Source organism: Anas acuta, chromosome W (assembly GCF_963932015.1).
Source record: "Anas acuta chromosome W, bAnaAcu1.1, whole genome shotgun sequence".
Classification (NCBI taxonomy): Eukaryota; Metazoa; Chordata; class Aves; order Anseriformes; family Anatidae; genus Anas; species Anas acuta.
The window spans coordinates 5715745-5743246 of record NC_089016.1 but is presented as its reverse complement, the minus strand read 5'-3'; the positions used below and the strand labels follow the sequence as shown (position 1 = coordinate 5743246).

Below are 27502 nucleotides of genomic sequence, written 5' to 3'. Positions count from 1 at the left end.
GAATTCCCCTGGGCTCATGCAGCCTCCCGGTGTCTGTTTGCAGTGTGCTCCCCCCGTGTCCAGGCAGCTCCCCCAGGACAAAGAAGACAGACAGGCAGGAACCAGCTCCTCAAGCCAAGTCCACCAGCACTGCGCTCCCTACTCCTGAAGCCTCTCAGAGATTGGTGCAGGTACCTGCTCTGCCTTGCTGCAATGACCACGCGGTTTGGGACTATACTAAAGCCTCTTTGTGTGGAGCGATCCCAAGCCGGACCCTTGGGATGCGTTCATTTTCACACTTGTTACCTCCTTCTTCTCTTCCTCGGGAGATGGAAGGTGGTGTCCCGCACACCTTCCCTGCCTCTTGCTGCCTCCCGTGTTGCCATGAGCCGCTTCATTTGGACCAGGGGCAATGGAAAAGGAATGAGGGCTTTCTGGGTCTTTGATGGCAGAGGTCTTTGGTCCAACAGCTGAGACCAATCCTGTCTGCTGTTGTGTTTTTTGTTTGTTTTCCTCCAGGAGGTCTGGAACCTGTCCTCGCAGTGGGACCAAACAAAGAGCTCATGGCCCTGGTACCAAGAGCGAATAAAGCAAGCCCGGGCAGAAATGGCTGCTTGGGAAGCCTGGTCTCAGGGGGAGGACCAAGAGACACCTCAGGTACTGGCAGTGACCAACACCGCTGAGAACAGCAGCGATCCTCCCCGCCAGGGCTCCGAGGGGGGCAGGTCCCAGGGTGGTGGGAGCAGGACGGGCACCAGGGCGCAGGGCAGGGCTTTGCCTGCTCCTCCCGGTGAGGGAGAGGCTGTCAGCAGAAAGCGAGGGATCAAAGCAGCAGCCAGACGTGGGCCGGCAGTGCCGAGTCGCCTGCTTCCCAGGTCCTGCTGCAGGGTCCTTTCAAGGGGTCCTCTGGGAAACAGCACCCGTGTGTCCAGTCCTGTCTGATGAGAGCGTCTTCTCCTTGCATCAGGTCACCAGGCAATATGATTGGATTCCCCATCCCCCAGACCAGCCCAGGAGCAAGGAGGTCGTGAGGAGGTGGAGGAAGGTTCAGATCCCTGCCCCAGAAGAGGAGTGGAGAGCAGCAGCCAAGCTGGAGAGCCTCCAGCCTGAGTAAGTGTGTGCCGGCTGCGTTCACGTGCTGGGGCACTCGAGTAGCTGCTGAGCGATGTCAGGAGATGTCCAGCAGCCCGGTCCCTGAGTCCTGGGCTTGCCTATGACACCCTTGTCTTTCTCCTAAAGCGGGCATGACCTTGGTTACCGCCAAGGCCTAAAACTCATCACAGGGCGGAAGGGTGGGTGCACGTGGCACCGCGTGGGTGCAGGGTCTGGATGAGGGGAGAGGCAGAAGGGGTGTCTGGCAGAGGCTGAGGGATCCCTTTGTCCTGGTGTTGCAGCCACCTTTCCCCACGAGCACTGCAAGTTTTGAAAAGGTCGGAGCCGCATCGCAGTCAACAAAGGGTGTTCACAAGTGCTGCGGAGGAAAAGCGGCTGCGGCAAGAGCAGCAGCGGCTCCCCTGGTAAGTATCTCCAGAAAGGGATGGTGCTTCCCGCTGCTGCAAGGCCCGTCCTTCCCGTGGGGCCAGCACTGGGACAGAGAGGGCATTCCGGGGCCCTCCGCTCCCCCTGCCTCAGCCCCAGGCTGATGAGCTGCACCCCTGCGGACCTCATCATGAGCTTGGGCACTAGGCATCTGTCGCAGCTGACGGCAACCTTGAAGCTTCATGGGAAGCAGACCCCTACGTGCACGGCCCGAGCTAAGCCTGCAGTACTTCTCTGCGTTCAGCCTGTACACAACCTGATCATCCTCTTTTCTTTCTGACTCCCTAGCGCTAGATGCTGGTACCGCAACAGAGGGGAAGGTGCTGGGAATGCTGAAGGCAGCAGCGGAGCTCTGAGCAAAGGGGCTGGGAAGCTCTCCCGCTTTCCACCCCTGAATGGAAAATAAAGAGCACAGCCAGACTGCTTGTGTCGCTTCATCCGCCGTAGCAAAGCACTGCCCTGATTCACACCACCATCTCCATTAGGCACACAGGCACATCCCAAGGATGCCCAGGCTTCTCCGTGCAGCACACAGGCATCTCCCTGGAGCACCCAACAATCTCCCCAGACCACCAGTCTTGCTAGCAGGACCTCAGCACAAGTCCTCTGATCAAGCCGTCTTTTCCAAGGAGCGTTCTGGCAACTCCCTGGAGAAGCCAAACATGTCCCTGGGGAAAGTAAAAGTCTCCCCTGGGAATACAAGCATCTTCCTGAAGCACCCTCCATGGCACCCAAGTATCTCCCCAGGGAATATAGGCACCTCTTGAAATCAGAAATACTTCCTGCAGGACACGTGAGCATTGAGCTGGAGTAGACAAGCATCTCCCCAGGACAACTAAGCACTACCTTTTCCCTCTCAGGCATCTTCCAAGGGCATTCCATCACCTCACAGGAGATCCCAACTCTAGGTGGGTTCACCTGAACAATTTCCGCTGTGAACCCATCTCCTGCTGATGCTCTAAGACATCGCCCAAAGGCATACAAGCATTTCTTGGAGGAACCCAGGAACCTCTATAGAGAACCCAAGCACCTCCTTGGAAGAATGAAACACCTCCCTGGGGAACAGTAGAATAACCCCATGGGTGCCCAAGCTCCTGCATAGGTCACCCCAGAAGATCTTTCAAGAACCAAGGAATTCCCTCCATTGATGAAGCACCTCTATGAAGAAATCCTATCCTGCCCCGGGTCAGAGAAACACCTCCCTGGGTAAATCACGCAACGTCCTGGAGGAGCAAAGGATCTTCTTGGGTGTACAAGCATTTTCCCATGGTAGGCAAGCACCTCCCTGGGGACAACCAGCACCCGCCTCTGGGTCACTCATCCCCTTCCCTGTGGAACACGAGCATCTTATCGGGACAACCAAGAACCTCCCTAAAGCACTGAACAACACACTTAGTGCAGTCCAGCAACTCCCTGGGGCACACAACCTGCTCTCTGCTGGACCCAGGCAACTCCGGAGGTTCCAAGTGACCCCAGAGGAATCAAGCACCTTCCTAGAGAGCCCAAGGATATTCCCAGGGCACACAAGCACCTCCCTGGGGCACATAAGCATATCCCAGGGGCAGAAGAAAAGCCTCCCTGGAGCACACAAACCTCTGCCCTCCTAACAAAAGTTTCTGCCCCTGCCATACAACTCCTGCAGCACAGAAGCACCTCCCTGGAACACACAAGCACCTCACTGGAGCACCCAAGAATCTCCCCACTGCACTCCTACATCTGAGTGGAGAACCCGAGCATCTCCTCGGGTCATCAAAACACCACCTGGGGCACACAAACTTGCTGTCACCCCTTGGATTTTTCAGAAGTGATAAACTTTTCCTCTCTCTCCAGAAATGACTCTCAGTCTTTCCCATGACAGTCATTTCTGGAGCTTGAAGAGCTCGAGTTCCCCCAGAAGACCCCGTGGCCCCGGAGCTGTTTCTCTTAGCGACCCTTCCTCTAGGACCTTGTTCGGAATGCTGCAAGCAACTTGGGCTTGCTGTGGCACTGAGGATGTTGCTTCTCCTTGCAGATGACGTCAAGGTCGAGCCGCTGAACTACCTGCAGGTAGCGCGAGCCACCTCCTTCCTGTTATATGTTGCCCCCTTAATTAATTTTCAGAGAGCATTGCATTAATAATAGAAAGGAATTTATTGAGTAAGCAACAGCAAGCAAAACAGCGCTGGGCAGCCGGGGAGTCTCGGCTCCGCCAATGGCGCGCACCTCACCCCCGCCAGGGTCCCTTTTTATATCTTGGTAATTCCGGGATTACGCAGCACGTCTTGGTATATTCTGCGACTGCGCGCACTGTTGCTAGGGGGTTGTCTCTGTCCCTCTGGTGGTCATGAAGATGAAGGCCGTAGTCTTCCTCGGCGTTGTGGTTCAACTTCTTTTTTTATTTGGTCATGTTGGCCCAGCATGAGACAGGAAGGCCGGATGTTGATACGCTAGGTTAGCAACTGATCAGGAGATGGTTACATGAGCTTTGCAGCAGGGTCTTTGAACAAAAGAGGCAACTGAGATGCAGAAGGAGAGAAGGGGAGGGGGTTCTCTTTTTTGTTACATTAAGCTAAAGAATTTTCATAGTGTCTAGCCAAGCATTATACAGCTCCTTACTTCAGCAGGGAGCTTTCGCAACTCCCGCTCCTCAAACAGAACTCCTTGTTTTTATAATACAAAAGACAATGAACAAACATTTATTGTGTATTACACTTCCCAGCTCAAACTGGGACCCCCAGCCCCTTCCCATTATGAACTGGGACCCTTAGCCCCTTCCCAGTATGAATTGGGCCCACCCCAGTACAAACTGGGACCCCCATATCCTTCCCAGTATGAACTGGGCCCATTCCACTGCAAACTGGGAACTTTCCCAGTAAAAACCAGGGCTCCCAGCTCCAAGCCAGCTCAAACTGGGATTGTCCCCAGCTCAGACCGGGACCCCCAGCCCTTTCCCAGTTCGAACTGGGCTCCCCAACCCCATCCCGGTACAAACTGGGCCCATTCCCAGTACAAACTGGGCGCCTATCCCTTCGCCCCGCCCCCCGTTGCCAGGTAACCGCCACCGCCGTTCCCGCCTCTTTTCCCCCGTTGCCTGGCAACCGCCGCCATTTTGTCCCCCTCCCCCGTTGCCAGGCAACCGACGCCATTTCGTTCTGCCCCGCCGGGCTGCCCGCACTGCGCATGCGCGCTCGCCGGCCTCCCATTGGCTCCCGCCCCGTGGGTTCAAACTGTCCGGCGGGAGCGATGGCGGCGGAGGCTGCGGCCGGTGCGGTGGGGGGGATTTGTGGGGATTTTGGGGAAAGTGGGGGGCTGGGGGGACTCAGGGGGGTTTGGAGAAGGGGTGCGAGGCTCTGGGGGGCGTCTGGCGGTGAGGGGATGCGGGGTTGTGAGGGGAAAAAGGGCTGAGGGGGCGTTCGGTGAGGGCAGAGGGGCTGTGAGGGGACGTTTTGTGAGGGGAAAAGGGGGCTGTGAGGGGCATTTTGTGAGGCGATGAGGGGTTAAAGGACACTTCGTGAGGGGAGAGGGGGCTGTGAGGGGATATTTTGTGAGGGGATGAGGGGCTGTGAGGGGGCATTTTGTGAGGGAACAAGGAGCTGAGAGCGGAAAAGGGGCTGTGAGGGGACAAATCCTGAGGCACTGGTGTGTGAGGGAACATTTTGTGAGGGGCTGCGAGGGGGACAAGGGGCTGAGGGGACACTTGGTGAGGGGACGGGGGTGTCAAGGGGCTGCGAGGGGGCAAATCCTGAGGGAAGCAGTCAGGGAAGGGACATTTTTTGAGGGGATGGGTCATTTTGTGAGGGGACGGGGGGGCTTTGAGGGACTGCTGGGGCTTTGAGGGGACACTTTTCTAGGTGACAGGGGGCTGCGAGGACCCGGCATCCACCCAGCCCCCCCTCAACAGCTGCCAATGCCCCCCCAGCACCCCCCCGGCGGGTTCAGGTTTGCGTCCGCCTGCGCCCCAGCCCCCCCGGTGAGGATCCCTGCCTGCTGCCCCTCGACTCCCACACCCTGCAGCTGCGTGAGGACCCCCCCCACGCCCCCTCCTGCTACCGGTGAGTTTCGGGAGGGGGATGGTGGGCAGCACCCATGGGTGCTCCCCCCTCTCCCTCACATTTTAACCCCTTTTTCCCCTCAGCTTCGATGCTGTTTACGACGACGCCAGCTCCACCGCTGCCGTCTACGAGGGCTCCGTCCGCCCGCTGCTGGCCCAGTTCCTGGCTGGCCGCGACGTCACCGTTCTCGCCTACGGGCCCAGCGGCTCCGGTGAGCCTCAACGCCCCCTCCCCACGCCGCGGCGACCCCCCGAAAGGCTGACACGGTGCCCCTGTGTCCCCCCCAGGGAAGACTCACACCATGCTGGGCGGTGAAGGGGAGCCCGGCTTGGTGCAGCGCGCCCTCGAGGAGCTTCTGCAGGCCTTGGGGGCCAGCCGCCCCCTCAGCGTGGCCTGCATGGAGGTGTACTGCGAGGAGGTGGGCTTGTGCCCCGTTCCCCCCCCCTCAAATCGCCCCCCTTTTGGTCCACCTCCCCTCCCCAGGTGCCGGTGTCCCCCCATTTCTCGACCTGTGCCACCCCCAGTCTCCAGATCTGCCTTCCCCTATAGGCAGATCCCCCCCAGACCCCACTATACCCCCCAAAAAAGCATAATCCCCCCCAAAAAAAACATATTCCCCCCCCCCAAATCCCCATATTCCCCCATATGAGCCCCCCAAAATCCCCATTTTGACCCCATATCCCTCCCAAATCCCCATATTCCCCCCGTATCCCCCCCAGAATCCCCATTTTCCCCCCACTTCCCCCCAGAATCCCCATTTTCCCCCCCAAATCCCCCCCAAAATCCCCATTTTGCCCCCGTATCCCCCCCAAAATCCCCATTTTGCCCCCGTATCCCCCCAAAAATCCCCATTTTGCCCCCATATGCCCCCCAAAATCCCCATTTTGCCCCCCATAGGTCTCCCCAATGCCCACATCCCCCCCAGTAACTCCCCCCCCACATCCCTCTCCAACCCCAGTATCCCCCCCCACGGCCCCATATCTGGCTCCAAATCTCCATTTCCCCCCCATATGCCCCCCCATGCCCATTTCCCTGCTGTAACTGCCCCATATCTCCCCCCAAGGACCCCCACATCCCCCCCAAATCCCCTCTATATCCCCCTAAGCCCCACATATATCCCCCAATCCCCTCACATCCCCCTATATTCCCCCATACCTCCCCATAAACCCAAATATCCCTGCTCAAAACCCTCGTACCCCCCCCAAATATCTCCCCCCATATCCCCTCCAACGCCCTTTACTTCCCCCATACCGCCCCCAAACCACCATACCTCCCCCGTTTTCCCCCCAATGTCCCCCATCTCCCCCCCAAACTCCCCCATTTCCCCCCCATATCCCCCCCAAACCCCTTTTACCCTCCCCATGCCCCCCAATCCTCTCCCATTTCCCCCAAATCTCCCATATGCCCCCCATAGCCCCCCAAACCTCCCCCAATCTCCCCCCCAAACCCCTTTTACCCCCCCAATCCTCTCATTTCCTCCCCAACCCCCATATGCCCCCCAAATCACCCCATATGCCCCCCAACCCCCCCAAACTCCCCAATATTCTCCCTATTTCCCCCCACTCTCCCCAAACCCTCTCCAACCCCCCCATACACCCCCAAGCCCCTTTTACCCCCCTGATATCCCCCCAACCCCCCATATCCCTCCCTAATCCACTCCCCAAATCCCCCCATGCCCCCCCCCAAAGTCCCCCAATCCCTGCCCAAAACCCCATACCCCCTCAAACCCCTCCAATGCCCCCTCATAACACCCCCATATCCCTACAACCCCCCCAATCTCCCCCACAAACTCCCCCATTTCTCCCCCATAACCCCCCCCAATCCCCTCCCATTTCATCCCCATACCCCCTCCCCAACCCCCATATGACCCCCATATCCCCCCAAACCCCCATTCCACCCCCCATATCCCCCCAATCTCCTCCCAACACCCCATATCTCCCCAATCCACACCCCAACCCCCCCATATCCCCCTCAACCCCCCCCCATATCCCCCCCAAATCCCCCAATATCCCCCCAAACCCCCAATTCCCCCCTCAAACCCCCCAATCTCCCCCCCAAACTTCCCCATTTCCCCCTCAGATCCCTCCCCAACCCCCCAAATATCCCCCCATATCTCCCCCAAACCCTCCCATATCCCCCCCAAACCCCAATTCCCCCCCATATTCCCCCCAATCTCCCCCCCACATCCCCCCAAATCCCCCTCATATCCCCCTCTAAACCCCCCAACCTCCCCCATACCCCCCCTCATATGCTCCCCAAACCCCCCCAATATCCCCCAACTCCCCATATCTTTCCCCAATCCCTGCCCAAACCGCCCCATTTCCCCCCCAAAGTCCCCAATCCCTGCCCAAACCCCCCATATCACCTCCATATCCCCCCAAATCCCCCAATCTCCCCCCTATTTCCCCCCCAATCTCCCCCAAACCCCTTTTACGCCCCCCCAAACCCCTTTTACCCCCCCATATCCCCCCAAACCTCCCCCAATCTCCCTCCCCAACCCCCAATTCCCCCCCCCAAACCCCTTTTACCCCCCCCAAACTCCCCAATATTCCCCCTATTTCCCCCCAATCTTCCCCCAACCCCCTCCAAACCCCCCCATACTCCCCCCAACCCCTTTAACCACGCCCCCAACCCCCCTTTTTCTCCCTCCCTCTTCCCAGGTCCGCGACCTGCTGGCCCCGGGGGGGCCCCCGCTGCGCATCCTCCAGCCCCGGGGGGGCCCCCCCGAAGTCCGAGGCCTCACCCGCCTCCCCCTGAGCCCCCCCCCGGCCCCCTCCCTCCTGGTGGCCTCTCTGGGCGCCCGCCGCTGCGCCGCCCCCACCCTCCTCAACCCCTCCTCCAGCCGGGGCCACCTGGTGCTGTGGGTGCGCTGCGAGCCCCTCCCAGGAGCCCCCTCCCCAATGCCCGGGGGTCCCACCTTGACCTTGGCTGACCTGGCGGGCTTGGAAGACCCCCGGCAGAGCGGAGCAGGGGGGGCTCGCCTGCGCGAGGGGGGGGCCACCAACGCCTCGCTTGGGGTGCTGCGCAGGGTGCTGGGGGCCCTGCGGCGGGGGGGGCGCCCCCCCCTGCGGGAGAGCCGCCTCACCCGGTTGTTGGGGGGGGTCCCCAACCCCTCTGGGCCCCCCCCCTCTCCTCCTCCTCCTCCTCACCCTCTGCCCCCACCCCTCGGGGCTCCCCCAGGCCCGCCGAGCCCTCAGCTTCGCCCGGGGGGCTCGCCGGGTGCCCCCCCCCCCAACAAGCTGCCGTGGGGGGGCAGGGGGAGGGTGAGTTGTTAGTTTTTGGGGGTTTGGGGGGGTTGGGAGGGGGTTTGGGGGGTCGAGGGTTATGGGGAGGGGAGGTGGGGATGTTTGTGGGGGGGGTGAGGGTTATGGGGAGGGGTTGGGGGAGTATCATGGGGGTGGGGGGGTTATTGGGGGGTTTTTGGGGACTGGGGGATTACTTGGGGGTTATGGGGAGGTTGGGAGGGGGTTTTGGGGGGGTGAGGGTTATGGGGAGGGGGGTTGGGGGGTTTCTTGGGGGGGTGGGGGTGTTACTGGGGGGGGTTTTGGGGGGAATTGGGGGGTCACTGGGGGGGTTGGGGGCTGTGGGGGGGGCTTATAGGGGGTGGGGGGGTTATGGGGAGGGATATGGGGGGCACTGGGGGGGTTAGGAGGGGTATGGGGGGCATCAGGTGGGGGCACTGGGGGATTTTGGGGGGCACTGGGGGGGGTTGGGGGGACACATGAAGGGGAAGGGGGGGGATGTGGGATGGGGGGGGACATGGGGGGGCTTTTTGGGACCCCCTGACCCCCCCCCCCCTCCTCAGGATCCACCGTGGCCAGCAACGCCCCAGAGTCCAGGTAGGGACACGGGGGACACACAGGGGGATCCTGGTCCCCCTGTGCCACCCCCTGCCCTGTGTCCCCCCCCCCCAGGTCCCCCTCCTCCACGCCCCCCCTGGAGGACCAGGCCCTGCAGCGCTGGCTGGAGGACACTGAGAACACCCTGCAGGTGACACAGGGGGGGACAGGGGGACACGGGGGGGTGTGACAACACCAGCACCCCATGGGGAGGGGTACCCATGGGTGCTCACCCCCCCTCCCCCCTTTATTTCCCCCACCCCAGAGGCTGAAGAAGCGGCGCCCACCCCCCTCCCCTCCTCCTCCTTCTCCTCCAGGTAAGGTGGCCCCCCCCTCCCCCCCCCCCCCAAAAAAAAAGCCTCCCCCCCTCTCCCTAAATGTCCCCCCTCCCCCTAAATGTCCCCAAATGTCCCCCCCGTCCCCAAATTTTCCCCCCCCATGCCACTTTATCCCGCAGGTGCCCCCTCCCCGGCCTCCCTGGTGGTGCTGCGGCGGCGGCAGAAGGTGAGTCCCTTGAGGGGGGGATGTGACAGGACTGGGGGGGGGTCCGTTTGTGTCCCGTCCCCCCCCCCCCCTCAGTGTCCCCTGCTGTCCCCAGGGCTGTCCCCAGTGGGAGGCGGTGGCCGCCCCCCAGGTGGAGGCGGGGGTCCGGGCCCACGTCCTGCAGGCGCTCAACGGGGGGGACCCGGCACAGCTGCGGGGGCTGGGGCCACGCCGGGGGGGGCGCGTCCGAGCCTGGCGCCAGGAGCACGGCCCCTTCCGCACGGTCAGTACCTGGCACCCCCTGTCACCTCCCCCGTGTCTTCTTGTCACCTTGTGTCACCCCCTGTGTGTCCCATGGCACCCTGTGCCACCCCTGGGTGCCCTCGGGTGTGCCCCATGTCACCCCGTGTCACCCTGTGCCACCCCTGGGTGTCCCCTCCTATGTCCCACAGCACTGTCACCTCCCAGTGTCCCCATGCATGTCCTATCCCACCCCTGCGTGTCCCCAGGTGTGCCCTGTGTCATCCTGTGCCACCCCTGGGTGTCCCCTGCCATGTCCCGTGTCACCCTGTCCCACCTTTGGGTGTCCCCTGCCATGTCACCCTGTGCCACCTCTGGGTGTCCCCTCCTATGTCCCACGTCACTGTGTCACCTCCCAGTGTCCCCATACGTGTCCTGTGCCACCCCTGGGTGTCCCCTCCTGTATCCTTTGTCACCCTCTGCCACCCCAGGTATCCCCAGGCATGCCCCATGTCACCCCGTGTCACCCTGTGCCACCTCTGGGTGTCCCCTCCTATGTCCCACAGCACTGTGTCACCTCCCAGTGTCCCCATGTGTGTCCTGTGCCACCCCTGGGTGTCCCCTGCCATGTCCCATGTCACCCTGTGCCACTCTCTGCCACCTCTGGGTGCCCCCGGGTGTGTCCCCTGTCACCTTGTGCCACCCCTGGGTGTCCCCTCCTATGTCCCATGTCACTGTGTCACCTCCCAGTGTCCCCATGCGTGTCCTATCCCACCCCTGGGTGTCCCCTGTCACCCTGCACCACCCCACTGGCACACCCAGTGTCCCTGCCCCCCTCCCTGCCCCGTGTTGTCCCCAGGGCCACCCATGGGTGCCACTGTCCCCGCAGGTGGAGGACCTGGCGGCGGTGCCCGGCTTCACGGTGGCGCAGGTGGCCACGCTGCTGCAGGTGAACGGGGACACGGGAGGGTGGGGGACACCCAGGGGACACATGGGGGGGTGACACAGGGGTGACGTGGTGTCCCTCTCCGCAGGCCAATGTCACCGCTGCCCTGGGGACAGCCCCGTTGGGCCCTGCGCCCCAATAAACACCCACAAGCGCCGACCCCGCCTGGCTGCGTGCGCCTGGGGGGCGGGGACAAGGGGAGATGACCCCAAGACACCAAGGTGCCACCAAGGTGACCCCAGGACAAGGAGGTGACCCCCCCAAGCCACCAAGGTGTCCCCAAGCTGAGGAGGTGACCCCTGAGCCACCAAGGAGATGTTCCCAAGTCAAGGAAGTGACTCTGAGCCACCAAGGTGTTCCCGAGCCACCAAGGTGTCCCCCAAGCCACCAAAGTGGTCACCAAGGAGACCCCCGAGACAAGGAGGTGACACCCTAAGCCACCAAGGTATCCCCAAGCCTAGGAGGTGACCTCTAAGACACAAAGGTGTCCCCAGGCCACCAAGGTGACCTTTGAGCCACCAAGGTGTCCCCAAGCCAAGGAGGTGACCCTGAACCACCAAGATGACCCCTGAGCTACCAAGGAGATGACCCCAAGCCAAGGAAGTGACTCTGAGCCACCAAGGTGTCCCCCAAGCACCAAGATGACCCCAAGCCACCAACGTGGTCACCAAGGGGACCCCTGAGCCAAGGAGGTGACCTCTAAGACACAAAGGTGTCCCCAAGCTGAGGAGGTGACGCCAAACACCAAGATGACCCTAAGCCACCAAGGTAACCCCTGAGACAAGGTGACCCCAGGCCATCAAGTTGGGCCCAACCACGAGATGCTGAGATGAACCCAGGCCCCCAAGATGACCCCCGAACTACCAAGGTGACCACAAGAGGTCAAGCTGACCATGAGCCACCAAAATGGCCTCGGAGCCACCAAGGTGACCGCAAGCCACCAAGGTGACCCAAGCCCACCTCGGCACCCGCGGGCTGCTTCCTCCTGCAAGAGGACCCTTGAGGGACCGAGACTTGGGCATCGGAGCTCCTCCACCTTGCGTTCTTGGTGGGGCTCCAGCATCTCCTGGTGCTCACCACGTGGTCCAAAAGCTTCCGTTCCTTGAGTTGCCGTTGGGACCTTGTGCAGAAGACCACTCGTTGGGACCTCACGGCCAAGACCTCGCCCGCTGGGACCTCATCGTGCAGAAGACCTCACCCTCCTCAGCAGGTGCCGGTGATGGTGGGACTCGATCTCTGGGCTTCTCCACCCAAATGTCGGGTGCTGCAGTTCAGGATCTTGGCACCAGAGGGCTCCCGGACGTGCAGAAATTGCTTGTTTTGGGAGGAAAATTCTTTCCTCTGCACTCCCACACGACCTTTGCTCGTTTTTTGTTTTTTGTTTTTTTTTCCTTTTTCCCCTTTCCCTTTTTAAAAAATATTAAGGGGAAATTATTATTATATATTTATTTGTAATATTTGTATACTTATTATTAATTAAACTATCCTCATGTGTACCCCTGAGCTGTTTCTTTCCTTTCCTTCTTCCCCTCCTTTTCTGGGTGAGAGCAGCTGTGGCGGTTGTCACATCGGTTGGTGGGTCATCAAAGTACCGGCGCTGCTCCTGGGAAGATCAACGTGGACTTAGCAGCCGCTGAGACTGTAAAAGCGGGTCGAAGAAACTCTCCGAGGCTCAATTTTAGAAATTTTCGAAAGTTTTAGAAAGCAGAAATTTCATTCATTGCAGTAAGGTCTGCCTGGAGCCTCCTCTTCTCCAGGGTGAACACCCCCAGCTCTCTCAGCCTCTGTCCCAGATCACCTCCTCATCCTGCATGTACCTCAATGGTGCCTTCAGGAGGATTCGTTTCATGATCCTGCCAGATCCTTGCACAAGATGGCCTCTGCTGGCCTGCTCCTTAATTTTTACCCACATTTAATAATTTTACGCCTGCTCCTGGCTGTTTCTCAAAGGGAATTCGTTGAGCACCGTGAAGAAAAGTGAAATATCCTTGTGAAAACGTGGATATCCTTGACCTAGGCGAATATTCTTGGCCCAAAATTTGACCACAACTGCCTGCAGCTGGGATATACCACATAGAATGGCCAGGAAAGCCAGAACTTTCGTGAGCTGGGTTTGAGAGAGACACCCTGGGGCCCTGCAGATATGTCAGAAAATGGGTTATCTTGAAAGGAGTCTCTGGGCATCATCTTGTCCAGCCCCTCTTGTCCAGGACCATGTCCAGACATCTTCTGAATATCTCCAAGGAGGGAGACTCCACAACCTCTCCGGACAACCCGTGCCACTTGTCAGTCGCCCACAGAGTAACGAATGTTCTGATGCTCAGAGGGAACCTCCTGCGTCGTCTTCTGCCGCTGAGCACCACTGGCAAAAGCATGGCTCCATCCTCTTTGCACCCTCCCTTCAGGTACTTCCATGTGAGATCTGCCTGAGCCTTTTCTGCTCTAGACTGAACAGCTCCAGCTCTCTCAGGCTTTCCTCATAGGAGAGATGCTCCAGTCCAGTCGTTACCTTTGTGGTCCTTCGTGGGACTCTTTCCAGGACGTCCCATGTCTCTTTGTAAATGGGAGCCAAACACTGGACGCAGCATTCCAATCTAAGCTCTACAACTAAACATCTTTTAAAGACCTCCAGGGATGGTGACTCCACCACTTCCCTGGGGAGCCCGTTCCAGTGCCTAATGGTCTCCACCAGGCACAGTGTGCTCTCCAGGAAGTCGGTACACACCCAGACCGACTACCCGTTAAAAAATGCAGCAGTTCAGGTCACGGGATGCAGGGAGTGTCTGAGCCTGTTGCTGCCATCGGCGGGAGGCAGAGAAACTGCGTGCGTGAGGTGCGAGCAGGTAGATGACCTGATCCACATGGTGGTGGAGCTCAAGGAGGAGGTGGAGAGGTTGAGGGTTATCAGGGAGTGTGAGCGGGAGATAGACTGGTGGAGTAACTCCCTGCAGGGCCTCAAGGAGAGGTACCGGGGTGAGACACCCCAAATGGGGGTGGACCCCCTGCCCTGTTGCTGTCGGGCAGAGGGAGGGGATCTGGGAGTTGAGGAGGAATGGAAACAGGTCCCTGCTCGACATTGCAGGCGATGCCCTCCTCTTCCGGCCCCACCTTCCCAGGTGCCCTTACACAACAGGTTTGAGGCCCTGGAGCTCGAGAGACTAGTGCGTGAGGAAGAGGTAGCAAGTGTTCCCAGGAGGATGCCTAGGGCGAGGAGGTTGACTCCACGCCTCAGGACTGCCTCCACTAAGAAAGACAGAAGGGTTATTGTTGTGGGAGACTCTATTCTTAGGGAAACAGAGGGCCCTATTTGTCGGCCTGACCCTACCCATAGGGAAGTCTGTCTCCCAGGGGCCAGGGTCAGGGACGTTGCCAGGAAGCTTCCCAACCTGGTTTGCCCCTCTGATTATTATCCTCTTTTGATAGTCCAGGCGGGCAGTGACAACATTGAGGAGAGAAGCCTGAAGGCAATCAAAAGAGACTTTAGGGGGCTGGGACGGTTAGTGGATGGAGCGGGAGTGCAGGTGGTGTTTTCATCCATCCCTACGGTGGCAGGGAGGGGTACAGAGAGGACACGGAAAGCCCACCTGTAAAACACGTGGCTCCGGGGCTGGTGCCAACGCAGAAATCCTGGGTTTTTCGACCATGGGGCACTTTACTTAGCACCTGGCCTGATGGCCGCAGACGGGTCCCTGTCTTTTAGGGGAAAAAGGATCCTGGGCCAGGAGCTGGCAGGGCTCATTGAGAGGGCTTTAAACTAGGTAAGAAGGGGGATGGGGCTGAAGCAAGGATTGTTGGGGCTGTGCCAGGGGGAACAATGGCAAAGCCGGAGGATAAGGTAATGACCCAGCTGAAGTGCATTTACACCAATGCACGCAGCATGGGTAACAAACAGGAGGAGCTGGAAGCCATTGTGCAGCAGGCAGGCTACGACTTGGTTGCCATCACGGAGACGTGGTGGGACCAGTCTCATGACTGGAGTGCTGCAATGCCTGGCTATAAGCTCTTCAGAAGGGACAGGCAGCACAGAAGGGGTGGCGGTGTGGCTCTCTATATTAGAGAGTCTTTCGATGTTATAGAGCTCAAGGCTGGGAATGACAAGGTCGAGTCCCTTTGGGTTAGGATCGGCAGGGACAACAAGGCTAGTGTCCTGGTCGGGGTCTGCTATAGACCGCCGAACCAGGATGAGGAGACGGATGAGGAGTTCTACAGGAAGCTGACAGAAGTTGCGAAATCTTCAGTGCTTGTACTCGTGGGGGACTTCAACTTCCCTGACATATCCTGGAAGCACAACACAGCCCAGAGAAAGCGGTCTAGGAGGTTTCTGGAGAAAGTGGAAGATAGCTTCCTGACGCAGCTGATTAGTGAACCTACCAGGGGTGGTGCCCTGCTAGACCTTCTCTTCACAAACAGAGAAGGACTGGTGGAGGATGTGATTGTCGGGAGCTGTCTTGGGCAGAGTGACCACGAAATGGTGGAGTTCACTATTTTTGGCGAGGCCAGGAAGGGGACCAGTAAAACCGCTGTATTGGACTTTCAGAGGGCTGACTTTGGGCTGCTCAGGACACTAGTTTGTGGAGTTTCTTGGGAGGCGGTTCTGAAGGGCAGAGGGGTCCAGGAAGGCTGGACGCTCTTCAAGAGGGAAATCCTAATGGCGCAGGAGCGGTCTGTCCCCATGTCCCCAAAGATGAGCCAGCGGAGAAGAAGACCAGCCTGGCTCAACAGAGAACTGTGGCTTGAGTTTAGGAGAAAAAAGAGGGTTTATAATCTTTGGAAAAGTGGGCAGGCCACTAGGGAGGACTATAAGGATGTAGCGAGGCTGTGCAGGGACAAAATTAGGAAGGCCAAAGCTCATCTGGAGCTCAATCTGGCTACTGCCGTTAAAGATAACAAAAAAACGTTTTTATAAATACATCAACACAAAAAGGAGGACTAAGGAGAATCTCCATCCTTTACTGGATGCGGGGGGAAACTTAGTTACAAGAGATGAGGAAAAGGCGGAGGTGCTCAATGCCTTCTTTGCCTCAGTCGTTAGCGACAATACCGGTTGTTCTCTGGATACCCAGTACCCTGAGCTGGTGGAAGGGGATGGGGAGCAGGATGTGGCCCTCACCATCCACGAAGAACTGGTTGGTGACCTGCTACGGCACTTGGATATGCACAAGTCAATGGGGCCGGATGGGATCCACCCAAGGGTACTGAGAGAACTGGCAGAGGAGCTGGCCAAGCCCCTATCCATCATTTATCAGCAGTCCTGGCTATCGGGGGAGGTCCCAGCTGACTGGCGGCTAGCAAATGTGACGCCCATCTACAAGAAGGGCCGGAGGGCAGACCCGGAAAACTACAGGCCTGTCAGTTTGACCTCAGTACCAGGGAAGCTCATGGAGCAGATCCTCTTGGGAGTCATCATGCGGCACTTGCAGGGCAAGCAGGCGATCAGGCCCAGTCAGCATGGGTTTATGGAAGGCAGATCCTGCTTGACGAACCTGATCTCCTTCTATGACAAAGTGACGCGCTGGGTGGACGAGGGAAAGGCTGTGGATGTGGTCTACCTTGACTTCAGCAAGGCTTTTGACACCGTCTCCCACAGCATTCTCCTCAAGAAACTGGCTGCTCTTGGCTTGGACTGGCGCATGCTTCGTTGGGTTAGAAACTGGCTGGATAGCCGGGCTCAAAGAGTCGTGGTAAATAGAGTCAAGTCCAGTTGGAGGCCAGTCACTAGTGGCGTCCCCCAGGGCTCGGTGCTGGGGCTGGTCCTCTTTCATATCTTCATCAATGATCTGGACGAGGGCATTGAGTGCACCCTCAGTATGTTTGCAGATGACACCAAGTTAGGTGCGTGTGTCGATCTGCTTGAGGGTAGGAAGGCTCTGCAGGAGGATCTGGATAGGCTGCACCGGTGGGCTGAGGTCAACTGCATGAAGTTCAACAAGGCCAAGTGCCAGGTCCTGCACGTGGGGCGCAACAACCCCAAACAGAGCTACAGGCTGGGAGATGAGTGGTTGGAGAGCTGCCAGGCAGAGAAGGACCTGGGAGTGATGGTGGACAGTCGGCTGAATATGAGCCAGCAGTGTGCTCAGGTGGCCAAGAAGGCCAACGGCATCCTGGCTTGTATCAGAAACAGTGTGACCAGCAGGGCTAGGGAGGTGATCGTCCCCCTGTACTCGGCTCTGGTGAGGCCGCACCTCGAGTACCGTGTTCAGTTTTGGGCCCCTCGCTACGAGAAGGACATTGAGGTGCTTGAGCGGGTCCAGAGAAGGGCGACAAAGCTGGTGAGGGGCCTGGAGAACAAGTCCTACGAGGAGCGGCTGAAGGAGCTGGTCTTGTTCAGCCTGGAGAAGAGGAGGCTCAGGGGCGACCTTATCGCTCTCTACAGATACCTTAAAGGAGGCTGTAGCGAGGTGGGGGTTGGTCTGTTCTCCCACGTGCCTGGTGACAGGACGAGGGGGAATGGGCTTAAGTTGCGCCACGGGAGTTTTAGGTTAGATGTTAGGAAGAACTTCTTTACTGAAAGGGTTGTTAGACATTGGAACAGGCTGCCCAGGGAAGTGGTGGAGTCACCATCCCTGGAAGTCTTTAAAAGACGTTTAGATGATGAGTTTAGGGATATGTGTAGGATATCCCAACTGAAAGCCCTGGGTCAAACGGACACAACGACCAGCGTTCTGTGCCGTAAGCCAATTTATTACTGCGTGACATTATCTTATATAGTGTCAAAGCGTCCCACCCAGGAACCCAGGACCCCTCCCACTGTGCTCGTAGGCACCCCAGACCCCTCCTTTCGTTCACGCAGGCACAACCCAGAATAATCCCACACCTCCCCTCTCTTTATGCAGTAATGTACCCCCTTTAACCCGTTACACTAAGCATGATTTAATCATAAGTACTTAGGGACGAGTATCCGTCCCAGGAGCAAGTGGTGGCAATGGGAACCCTTCATGATTTTTGGTGAGAATGGTTAGCATGCTGCGATTCATTATACTGCTTCTAGCTATTTTTGCTTTAATACATGCATATACTAGCCCTATCACAATGAATACTATTACCAGTAGCAATATTGTTTGTAAGAGCGATTTAAGCCATCCTTCTAGCTGAAAGCCTAACCCCTCGAGAGTTGCCCCCAGCCAATTCTGTTCTGCGTCACGCTGCTCTTCTTTTATTTTGTCTTCTACCTGGGCTATTTGGGATATGTCACGTTCTACATCGGCAGTTACATTCGGAATGTGTATACAACAATGGTCAACCTTATCTTTAAGGTATCCACAGACGCCGTGTTCCTTTAACAGAAGCATATCCAGGGCCAATCTATTCTGCAGGGTCATTCTTGTTGTGGCTTGTAACTGTATATTTAATTCCTTAAACCCCCTTTTTGTTATGTTGGCCAGTCTATGTACTTGCCCCATCAAATTGTATATCAGCTCCCTGTTGTGGTAGGAGGCTATCGGGGTAAACAACAATTCTACCACCCATTCTATCTTTATCCCAGTGGACGGTTCCTGCCACTCATCATCCTCTTCACTTACTTCTCTTTTTGTCGTTCTCTCTATGAGAGGACTCCCAACCCTCTAATCCTCCTAACTCGTTATCTTCTTTACACTTTCATATAACCTTTTCCTTTTGTTGTGTGCATGGTGCATCATACTCACACATCCCTAGTCATCCATCTTCGTTGTCTAGGTCCGTAAATATGTAATTTCTTTCCTTTTGACACCCAGAATAAAGGCGAATCTGACACTTCCTATAAAACCCTTCCAGCCTTTCTGTCTCTATGACTGTTTCCGATTCACATTGGATTGTCTTGTTTTTCTCAATCTGGGGTATCGGTGATGTGATTATACCCCAGGGTATAGGATCACCTGCGGATTTAGGTATAGGTAAACAAGCGGTCACTTGACTCACATTCTGCATTTTTGCGAAGTCTCTAATTAACCCTATCATTAAATTTTCTCCTTGATTGCTCCTTGCTTGCTGTGTGTACTGAGCTGACCTTTTATCTCTCATTTTTAACAACACCAGAATTTTACAGACTCCTCGGGTTGCTCGAGGGCTGCGAGCAGTGCGATGCGGCCACAATAGCAGACCCATAGAGCACAAACCAAGTGTCGTGTTAGCTGGAATCACCTTCCAAGCACGTTCCTGAGAACAGAGTAACCAATAGGGGTTAGGTAAACGCCAATGAGCAGAGTTTGAAACATGCGCGACGCGGAACGATTGATAAAGGGCTGTCGCACGGCTATTTACAGTCCAAGCATCCCCAGGGAAAAAGTCCACCGGTGCAGGAGCTTGGCCCAGTGGCCCCACCCACAACCAGGCCACCGACTGATTGCGCACCGTGGTCTTAAATGTCCACAGCGCAACGGTCACATCCACTATTGTCCCATTGTCCCAAACGTCAATGGAGCCGCACAATTGCGCCACCGGCAGAGCGGTTTCTTTTCCATCCTCCATCGCATGTGTGGTGCCGTCCGATGACAAGTGTATTTCATGTGTCAGATTGATACCTGCCTGCACGGTGGCATTGATACGGATGGTAGTCAGCTTCCTTCCCCAGCAAGTAACAGGCGGAACAGCCCACGAAGTGTCCCGTTGAGTACTGGCTCAGCAGACCGTAGGGTGTAAGCGTATGGCGTTGGAAACAGCGGAGCGGTCCGGTAGCCCACAGCATAATCCTGCTACCACTAATGCATCACGACCTAACAGAGATATAGGAATGGCTAGAATGTAGGGTCTGAGGGGCCCCACCTCCTGCCGGACACCAGTGTCATCCCAGCGAATCAATACTGGATGACGGCTGTTTTCGATCACAGGTTCCCTTTTCTTGGAACAATCACGAGCTACGTGACCACACTGTCTGCAACAAAAACAACCTCCAGGATGGAGAGCAAACACCTGGAGGGCGGATGTGACCCCAACCATCTGCTCACTGAGAGCAGCAGCAAGAGGCTGCATCTCCTGAGCCTTGCCAAACGCACATCCGCGAGCAATCAGCTCGCTTGTGCTTGCAGAAGCTGGAAGCACTGCAAGAGCGGCCTTGAACTCAGGTAGAGCTCCCGTTCTTAAGCATTCTCTCAAAACAACATCTTGCGCTTCCGGTGGTAAATTACTGCTCGCCACAGCTGTCTGCACTCTATCTGCAAAGCACCCAAAATATTCCTCAGGTTTTTGCCAAATATGGAGATAACTGGGAGTCGGGCTGACTACAGCATTCATCCGCTCTAATGCTTTATGACCCAAATCAGCAGCAGCAATCAGCACGGGCTGCGGCAGCAACAGCTGTTCCTGCTGAGTATTCCACCTCCCCCGTCCCACCAATGCCTCCCCAGGCATACCATGTAAAGGATCCTGGGGATTCGCCCATGCACGCACCATTAACACTTCACCTTCCTCTTCTAGCAAAGACTCAAACATGGGTACCTGCGCTGCCATCAGGCAGGCTTGGGCAACCTGCTGCCAGTCAAACATCAGGGGCCCTTGCAAAGCCACCGCATCCAACAAAACCTGTGTCTGTGGGCTAGAGAATCCCCCCTCCTGTACAGCCTTTTTTAACTGTAGCAGCATTTTATAATCCACCGGCTGCCACTGATGTCCTTGAGACCCCGCAAAAACAGGATAGCACCCTATCCGCACAGGACTTGGCGTTATTTCACAACCCGAGAGAAGACATTCTCTCACACTAATAGTCCATTTTTCTCTTGCCTTTTGCACCTCCTTGCGGATGCGCATCGGCTGCCGTGGGGTAGCCTGTCTAGGATCCCGAGACTCCTCATCTGTTGAACTCTCACTATCCACTCGTTCTCTCTCTCGGGACGCAGCACCCGACAGAACAGGAACGCGACGCATGGACGATGGTAGGGGCTTCTCCGAAAATAGCTCCACCCACGCTTCCCCCCCCTCCCGCCCTCCAGGGTCAAACGCGGGGGGGGGGGCTGCATACAGCGGCAGCCGGAGGGAGCCCGAAAACGCCGGCACCTGCCCGGATGCCACCCCTGCCCCTTCAGGACCCCCGGCAGGGAACAGAATAAGGGAGCCCTTCTTATTTACCCCCCAAAAGGACCCGTCCAATGAAGTATGTACGGTGCTCCCTTCCGACGCAGGAGCACTAGGTGTTGCTATTCTTTCACGATCCAACCGAACTCGCAGGGGGCCACAAAAGCTTTCCCACCCTCTTCTTTCTCCTGCTCCACATTATTTTCATCCCCCGATTGAGCCTCCTCCTTCGCCTGCCCTGACCCTTCCTTTAGATTGTTTTTTATCAGCAGCTCCATAGGAGCCTGCTTATTCTCACTGTCCCCATCGGACAAAAGCATGCGGTGCACAGTAGCCCACAGGCATGCCTCGTTGGCTACCTTTTCCAAAACCGCTCGCACTGACCCATAGGTCGGTAGTAAAGTCTGCGCCTCTTTGTTCCTGATGCAAGCGCTGTCACATAAATCCTGTCCCACCGCTTCTAAAGTAGCCTGTCTCAGGCAATGAACAGGAGACCCTGCCAGATTCCGGCGTGTCGCCCAAAACAAGAGGGACCGTATGTCCTTCTTTCATAAAGCTATTCCTACTTCCTTGGTGTCCTGGTTTCAGTTAGAACAGAATTAATTTTCTTCCTAGTAGCTGGTGGAATGCTGTGTTTTGGCTTAGGATGAGAAGAGTGCTGATAACACCCCAATGCTTTAATTGTTGCAGAGCAGTGCTTATACTAAGCCAAGGACATTTCAGCCTTTTGCTCTGTCCTGCCAATGGGCAGGCTGGGGGTGCAGTAAGAGCTGGGAGGGGACAGACCCAGGACAGGTGACCCAAACTAGCCAAAGGGGTATTCCATACCATCTGACGTCACGCTAAACAATATATAGGGGTGGCTAGCCGGGGGGAGGGGGCCGGGACTGCTCGGGGTTAGACTGGGCATCATCGGTCAGCGGGTGGTGAGCAATTGCATTGTGCATCACTTGTTTGTACATACTATTATTACTTTCATATTATCACTATTGTATCATTATTATTATTATTGTTATTATTATTTTTGTTATTATTATTTTCCTGTCTTATTAAACTGTCTTTATCTCAACTCACGGGCTTCACTTTCCATTTCTCTCCCCCGTCCCAGAGAGGGAGGGGGGAGGGTGAGCGAACGGCTGCGTGGTGTTTAGCTGCCGGCCGTGTTAAACCACGACAGTCTTTTTGGCGCCCAACGTGGGGCCCGAAAGGTTGAGATAACGGCAGATCTGATCAGAGTGTGTTAAACTAAAATTGGTGTAAGGATTAGACCTGCTTAATAGTCACCTGTCATGATGCTGATTGCTTTAATCTCAACTCTGCTGCGCCTGTTTTCCAAATTAAGTATTATAGTACATTATTTTCCGTATTTGCTCTCTGTAGTGTTGTTTATCCTCTCCGGGCCCTGGTTTCAGATCATTATGGTACTGAGTGTTATAGCAATGGCTTATGAGACGATAAGATATCTGGTCATGACTCTAACTTGGTATTTGTACTCAGTAACATCGTGGACTCTGTACTTTGGAAACAGTATCTTGGGAACTATTAGCAATTATACCTATTGTTTTTCTCCGTTAGAGAGTCAATCTGTGGAGGGGAAAGGGGAAGATATTTTTCCTTACTTGCTTACTCTCCCTTTCTCCTTCACCACCCCTGTATCCTCCTGGGTCACTCTGCCTTCCTCCTTCACCACCCTCTTATCCCCTGAGCTTGTCACAATAGCTCTCCAAGATATTGAATATTTTTGGAATACTCAGAATACCATAGTCTTGTTGTTCTGCCTCATGAATGCACTTCAGGTTCTGCTTAAAGTTAAACAACTACTTGGGAAGCTCATCCGGAGATCTGCCCGGAGGCAGTATAGTTGTGGGTGGCAGGGAGTATGGGTGGATATGGGCAGGCATCTAGAGCAGTTGGCACCCCCAGTGTGTTGGAAATTCACCCCTGAACAATGGCAAAATCCTCAAAAACTGGCAGAATGCTTGAAAAAAAGGTGTCATGATTCTGGCAGTTCCAAAGTAACACAAATCATTGTAACGTGCTGGGGCCTGGCTCATGCCTATCGAGCTGCCATCGATACTGCTATCAACTTAGTGACAGACCCTGCGGCCACTCCAAGCCCTGTGACAGATCCAACGGCCACTGTGACCCCTACGGTGGATTCTGCAGCCGCTCCAGATCCGGTTCCTGCAGCCGCTCCAGTTCCAGCTCCTGCAGCCGCTCCAGATCCGGTTCCTGCAGCCGCTCCAGTTCCAGCTCCTGCAGCCGCTCCAGATCCGGTTCCTGCAGCCGCTCCAGTTCCAGCTCCTGCAGCCGCTCCAGATCCGGTTCCTGCAGCCGCTCCAGATCCGGTTCCTGCAGCCGCTCCAGTTCCAGCTCCTGCAGCCGCTCCAGATCCGGTTCCTGCAGCCGCTCCAGTTCCAGCTCCTGCAGCCGCTCCAGATCCGGTTCCTGCAGCCGCTCCAGTTCCAGCTCCTGCAGCCGCTCCAGTTCCAGCTCCTGCAGCCGCTCCAGTCCCAGCTCCTGCAGCCTCCCCAGTTCCAGCTCCTGCAGCCACTCCAGTCCCAGCTCCTGCAACTGCTCCAGCTCCAGCTCCTGCAGCCGCTCCAGTTCCAGCTCCTGCAGCCGCTCCAGATCCGGTTCCTGCAGCCGCTCCAGTCCCAGCTCCTGCAGCCGCTCCAGATCCAGCTCCTGCAGCCGCTCCAGTGCCAGCTCCTGCAGCCGCTCCAGTCCCAGCTCCTGCAGCCGCTCCAGTTCCAGCTCCTGCAGCCGCTCCAGTCCCAGCTCCTGCAGCCTCCCCAGTTCCAGCTCCTGCAGCCACTCCAGTCCCAGCTCCTGCAACTGCTCCAGCTCCAGCTCCTGCAGCCGCTCCAGCTCCAGCTCCTGCAGCCGCTCCAGCTCCAGCTCCTGCCGCTACTCCAGTCCCAGCTCCTGCAACTGCTCCAGCTCCAGCTCCTGCAGCCGCTCCAACTCCTGTGGCTGTGTCAGAGAAACGAGCTGTAGCAGTGCAAGTTGATCCTGCAGAGGGTATTCCAACCCCTGTGGCAGACCCTGTAACACGGTCAGAGAAACGAGCTGTAGCAGTGCAAGTTGACCCTGCAGAGGGTATTCCAACCTCTGTGGCAGACCCTGTAACAAAGTCAGAGAAACGAGCAGTAGCAGTGCAAGCTGCCCCTGTAGAGAAGGTGAAAAAATGGTATAGAGATTCAGGTCGTTTAGAACGCAGAGAGTCTTCTGCCAATCCAGGCAAGGCTTCTGCCAAAACTAGGTATAGAGATGACGAAGATGACGATGACGCTGGGCCATCAAGGATTCAGGAGGAGGAAGATGAGGATGCCGAAAAAGCAACAGTAACTACCCGAAGCCTAAACGAACGTGAGCTACGAGATGTGCGAAAAGATTTTGGTCGCTGTATAGGTGAGCAGCTTGTCACCTGGCTGCTCCGGTGCTGGGACTCTGGAGCCAATTGTGTGGAATTAGACGGCAGGGAAGCCAAGCGGCTGGGATCCCTTGCTCGAGACGCCGGCATTGACAAAGCAATTGCAGATGGAGCACAATCCACCAGCCTCTGGAGGCGTCTCCTCTCAGCTGTGAGGGAAAGGTATCCCTTCAAGGAAGAACTTTTATGTCTACCAGGCAAGTGGACCACTATGGAGAAGGGAATCCAGTACCTGAGGGAATTAGCCGTACGGGAAGTGATTTATGAGGATCCAGACCTCAGACAAACATCCAAAGACCCAGATGAAGTCAAGTGTACACGACCCATGTGGCGGAAGTTTGTACGGAGTGCACCATCATCATATGCCAGCTCATTGGCAATAATGGCCTGGAAAGAGGATGAGGAACCCACAGTGGATGAAGCGGCTAAACAACTCCGGCAGTACGAAGAAAGTCTTTCCTCTTCCTTACAGGCCTGCGTCTCAGCTGTGGAGAAACTTTCTGAAGAGGTCCACCAACTTAAAGAGAATCTATCTTCCCCCCAACCTGAACCAACCAGTGTCCAACGACCAAAAGAGAACACTTGGGAGAAACTTTCTGAAAAGGTTCACCAACTTGAAGAGAGATTATTCTCCTCCGTACCTGTACAAAGCAGTGTCTCAGCTGTCAGGGGTAGGCGTTCACCCACACAAGGAAGACGATATGGTGGGTACTCACCCCGTGCCACCCTGTGGTTTTACTTACGAGACCATGGAGAGGACATGAGAAAATGGGATGGAAAATCTACTGCGACCCTAGAGGCACGGGTACGTGAGTTGCAAAAGAAAACAATCAGGAAAAAGGGATTCTCTGAAAAGTTTGCTGCTCCAACTTCTAGCAGACAGTCCTTCAAACACAGAAACGAAGAAGATTCTGACCAGGATTAGGGGGGCCCTGCCTCCAGCCAGGGGGAGGAAAGGGACAATCGAGTTTATTGGACTGTGTGGATTCGATGGCCTGGCACGTCACACGCACAGAAGTATAAGGCTTTAGTAGATACTGGTGCACAATGTACTATAATGCCATCGAGCTATAAAGGACCAGAGCCCATCTATATTTGTGGAGTGACAGGGGGATCTCAGCAGTTGACTGTATTGGAGGCTGAAGTGAGTCTGACTGGGAATGAGTGGGAAAAGCACCGCATTGTGACTGGCCCGGATGCTCCATGTATCCTTGGCATAGACTATCTTAGAAGAGGATATTGCAAGGACCCAAAAGGGTTCCGGTGGGCTTTTGGTATAGCTGCCTTAGAGACAGAGGGCATTAAACAATTATCTACCTTGCCTGGTCTCTCAGAAGACCCCTCTGTTGTGGGGTTGCTGAGGGTCGAAGAACAGCAAGTGCCAATCGCTACCACAACTGTGCACCCGCGGCAATATCGCACTAACCGAGACTCCCTGATTCCCATCCATAAGCTAATTCGTCAATTGGAGAGCCAAGGAGTGATCAGCAAGACCCATTCACCTTTCAATAGTCCCATATGGCCAGTGCGAAAGTCTAATGGCGAGTGGAGACTAACAGTGGACTATCGTGGCCTGAACGAAGTCACGCCACCACTGAGTGCTGCAGTGCCGGACATGCTGGAACTTCAGTATGAACTTGAGTCAAAGGCAGCCAAGTGGTACGCCACAATTGATATCGCTAATGCATTTTTCTCCATCCCTCTAGCAGCAGAGTGCAGGCCACAATTTGCCTTCACTTGGAGGGGAGTCCAATATACTTGGAATCGGCTGCCCCAGGGGTGGAAACACAGCCCTACCATTTGCCATGGACTAATCCAGTCTGCGCTAGAGCAGGGGGAAGCTCCTGAACACCTGCAGTACATCGATGACATTATTGTGTGGGGTGACACAGCAGAGGAAGTTTTCGAGAAAGGGAAGAAAATAGTCCAAATCCTTCTGAAAGCCGGTTTTGCCATAAAGCAAAATAAAGTCAAAGGACCTGCACGAGAGATCCAGTTTTTAGGAATAAAATGGCAAGATGGACGTCGTCAAATCCCAATGGATGTGATCAACAAAATAACAGCTATGTCTCCACCAACTAACAAAAAAGAAACACAGACTTTCCTAGGTGTTGTGGGGTTTTGGAGAATGCACATCCCAAATTACAGTCTAATTGTAAACCTGCTCTACCAAGTAACCCGTAAGAAGAATGAGTTTGAATGGGGCCCTGAACAGCGACAAGCCTTCGAACAAATCAAGCAGGAAATAGTCCATGCAGTAGCCCTTGGGCCAGTTCGAACAGGACCAGATGTAAAGAATGTGCTCTACACTGCAGCCGGGGAGAATGGCCCCACCTGGAGCCTCTGGCAGAAAGAACCTGGGGAAACTCGAGGTCGGCCTCTGGGGTTTTGGAGTCGGGGATACAGAGGATCTGAGGCCCGCTATACTCCAACTGAAAAGGAGATATTGGCAGCATATGAAGGAGTTCGATCTGCTTCGGAGGTGGTCGGTACTGAAGCGCAGCTCCTCCTAGCACCCCAATTGCCAGTACTAGGCTGGATGTTCAAGGGAAGGGTCCCCTCTACGCACCATGCAACTGATGCTACATGGAGCAAGTGGGTTGCACTGATTACTCAGCGGGCTCGAATAGGAAACCCCAGTCGCCCAGGAATATTGGAAGTGATCATGGACTGGCCAGAAGGCAAATACTTTGGGATATCATCAGAGGAGGAGGTGGGTTGTGCTGAAGAAGCCCCGCTGTACAACCAGTTACCAGAGAATGAAAAGAAATATGCCCTGTTCACTGATGGGTCCTGTCGTATTGTGGGGAAGCATCGAAGATGGAAGGCTGCTGTATGGAGTCCTACGCGACGAGTTGCAGAAGCTGCTGAGGGAGAAGGTGAATCGAGTCAGTTTGCAGAAGTGAAAGCCATTCAGCTGGCTTTAGACATTGCTGAACGAGAAAAATGGCCATTTCTCTATCTCTACACCGATTCATGGATGGTAGCAAATGCCCTGTGGGGATGGTTACAGCAATGGAAGCAA

The 27502-nt window shown here is 56.1% G+C and overlaps 3 protein-coding genes across 5 annotated transcripts in view; all 3 read left to right on the top strand.

The window, feature by feature from the left end:
• Positions 1–223: 223 nt before the first annotated feature.
• LOC137846768 (olfactory receptor 14C36-like) overlaps positions 224–27502 on the top strand; it is a 70756-nt gene continuing 43477 nt past the window's right edge. For 2 of the 3 annotated variants that reach the window (XM_068664878.1, XM_068664880.1), the window contains exons 1-2: positions 224–636; positions 947–1089. Coding sequence is in view for 1 of the 3 variants with exons in the window: in XM_068664881.1 (XP_068520982.1) it covers positions 586–636; positions 947–1089; positions 1374–1496; positions 1807–1924 (435 nt within the window). In the remaining 2 variants the exon portion in view is untranslated. Of the gene's footprint in view, positions 637–946; positions 1090–1373; positions 1497–1806; positions 4298–27502 lie in introns of those variants that run through there. The other variant, XM_068664881.1, reaches the window with a different exon arrangement.
• LOC137846766 (kinesin-like protein KIF22) lies at positions 4660–9736 on the top strand. Its single transcript, XM_068664874.1, has 8 exons — positions 4660–4762; positions 5417–5549; positions 5633–5760; positions 5837–5967; positions 8210–8812; positions 9355–9388; positions 9464–9539; positions 9654–9736. The coding sequence occupies exons 1-8, from the start codon at positions 4678–4680 to the stop codon at positions 9658–9660; spliced, it is 1197 nt and encodes a 398-aa protein (XP_068520975.1). The 5' UTR covers positions 4660–4677; the 3' UTR covers positions 9661–9736.
• LOC137846774 (kinesin-like protein KIF22) lies at positions 9809–11216 on the top strand. Its single transcript, XM_068664887.1, has 4 exons — positions 9809–9892; positions 9987–10154; positions 11001–11060; positions 11146–11216. The coding sequence occupies exons 1-4, from the start codon at positions 9827–9829 to the stop codon at positions 11197–11199; spliced, it is 348 nt and encodes a 115-aa protein (XP_068520988.1). The 5' UTR covers positions 9809–9826; the 3' UTR covers positions 11200–11216.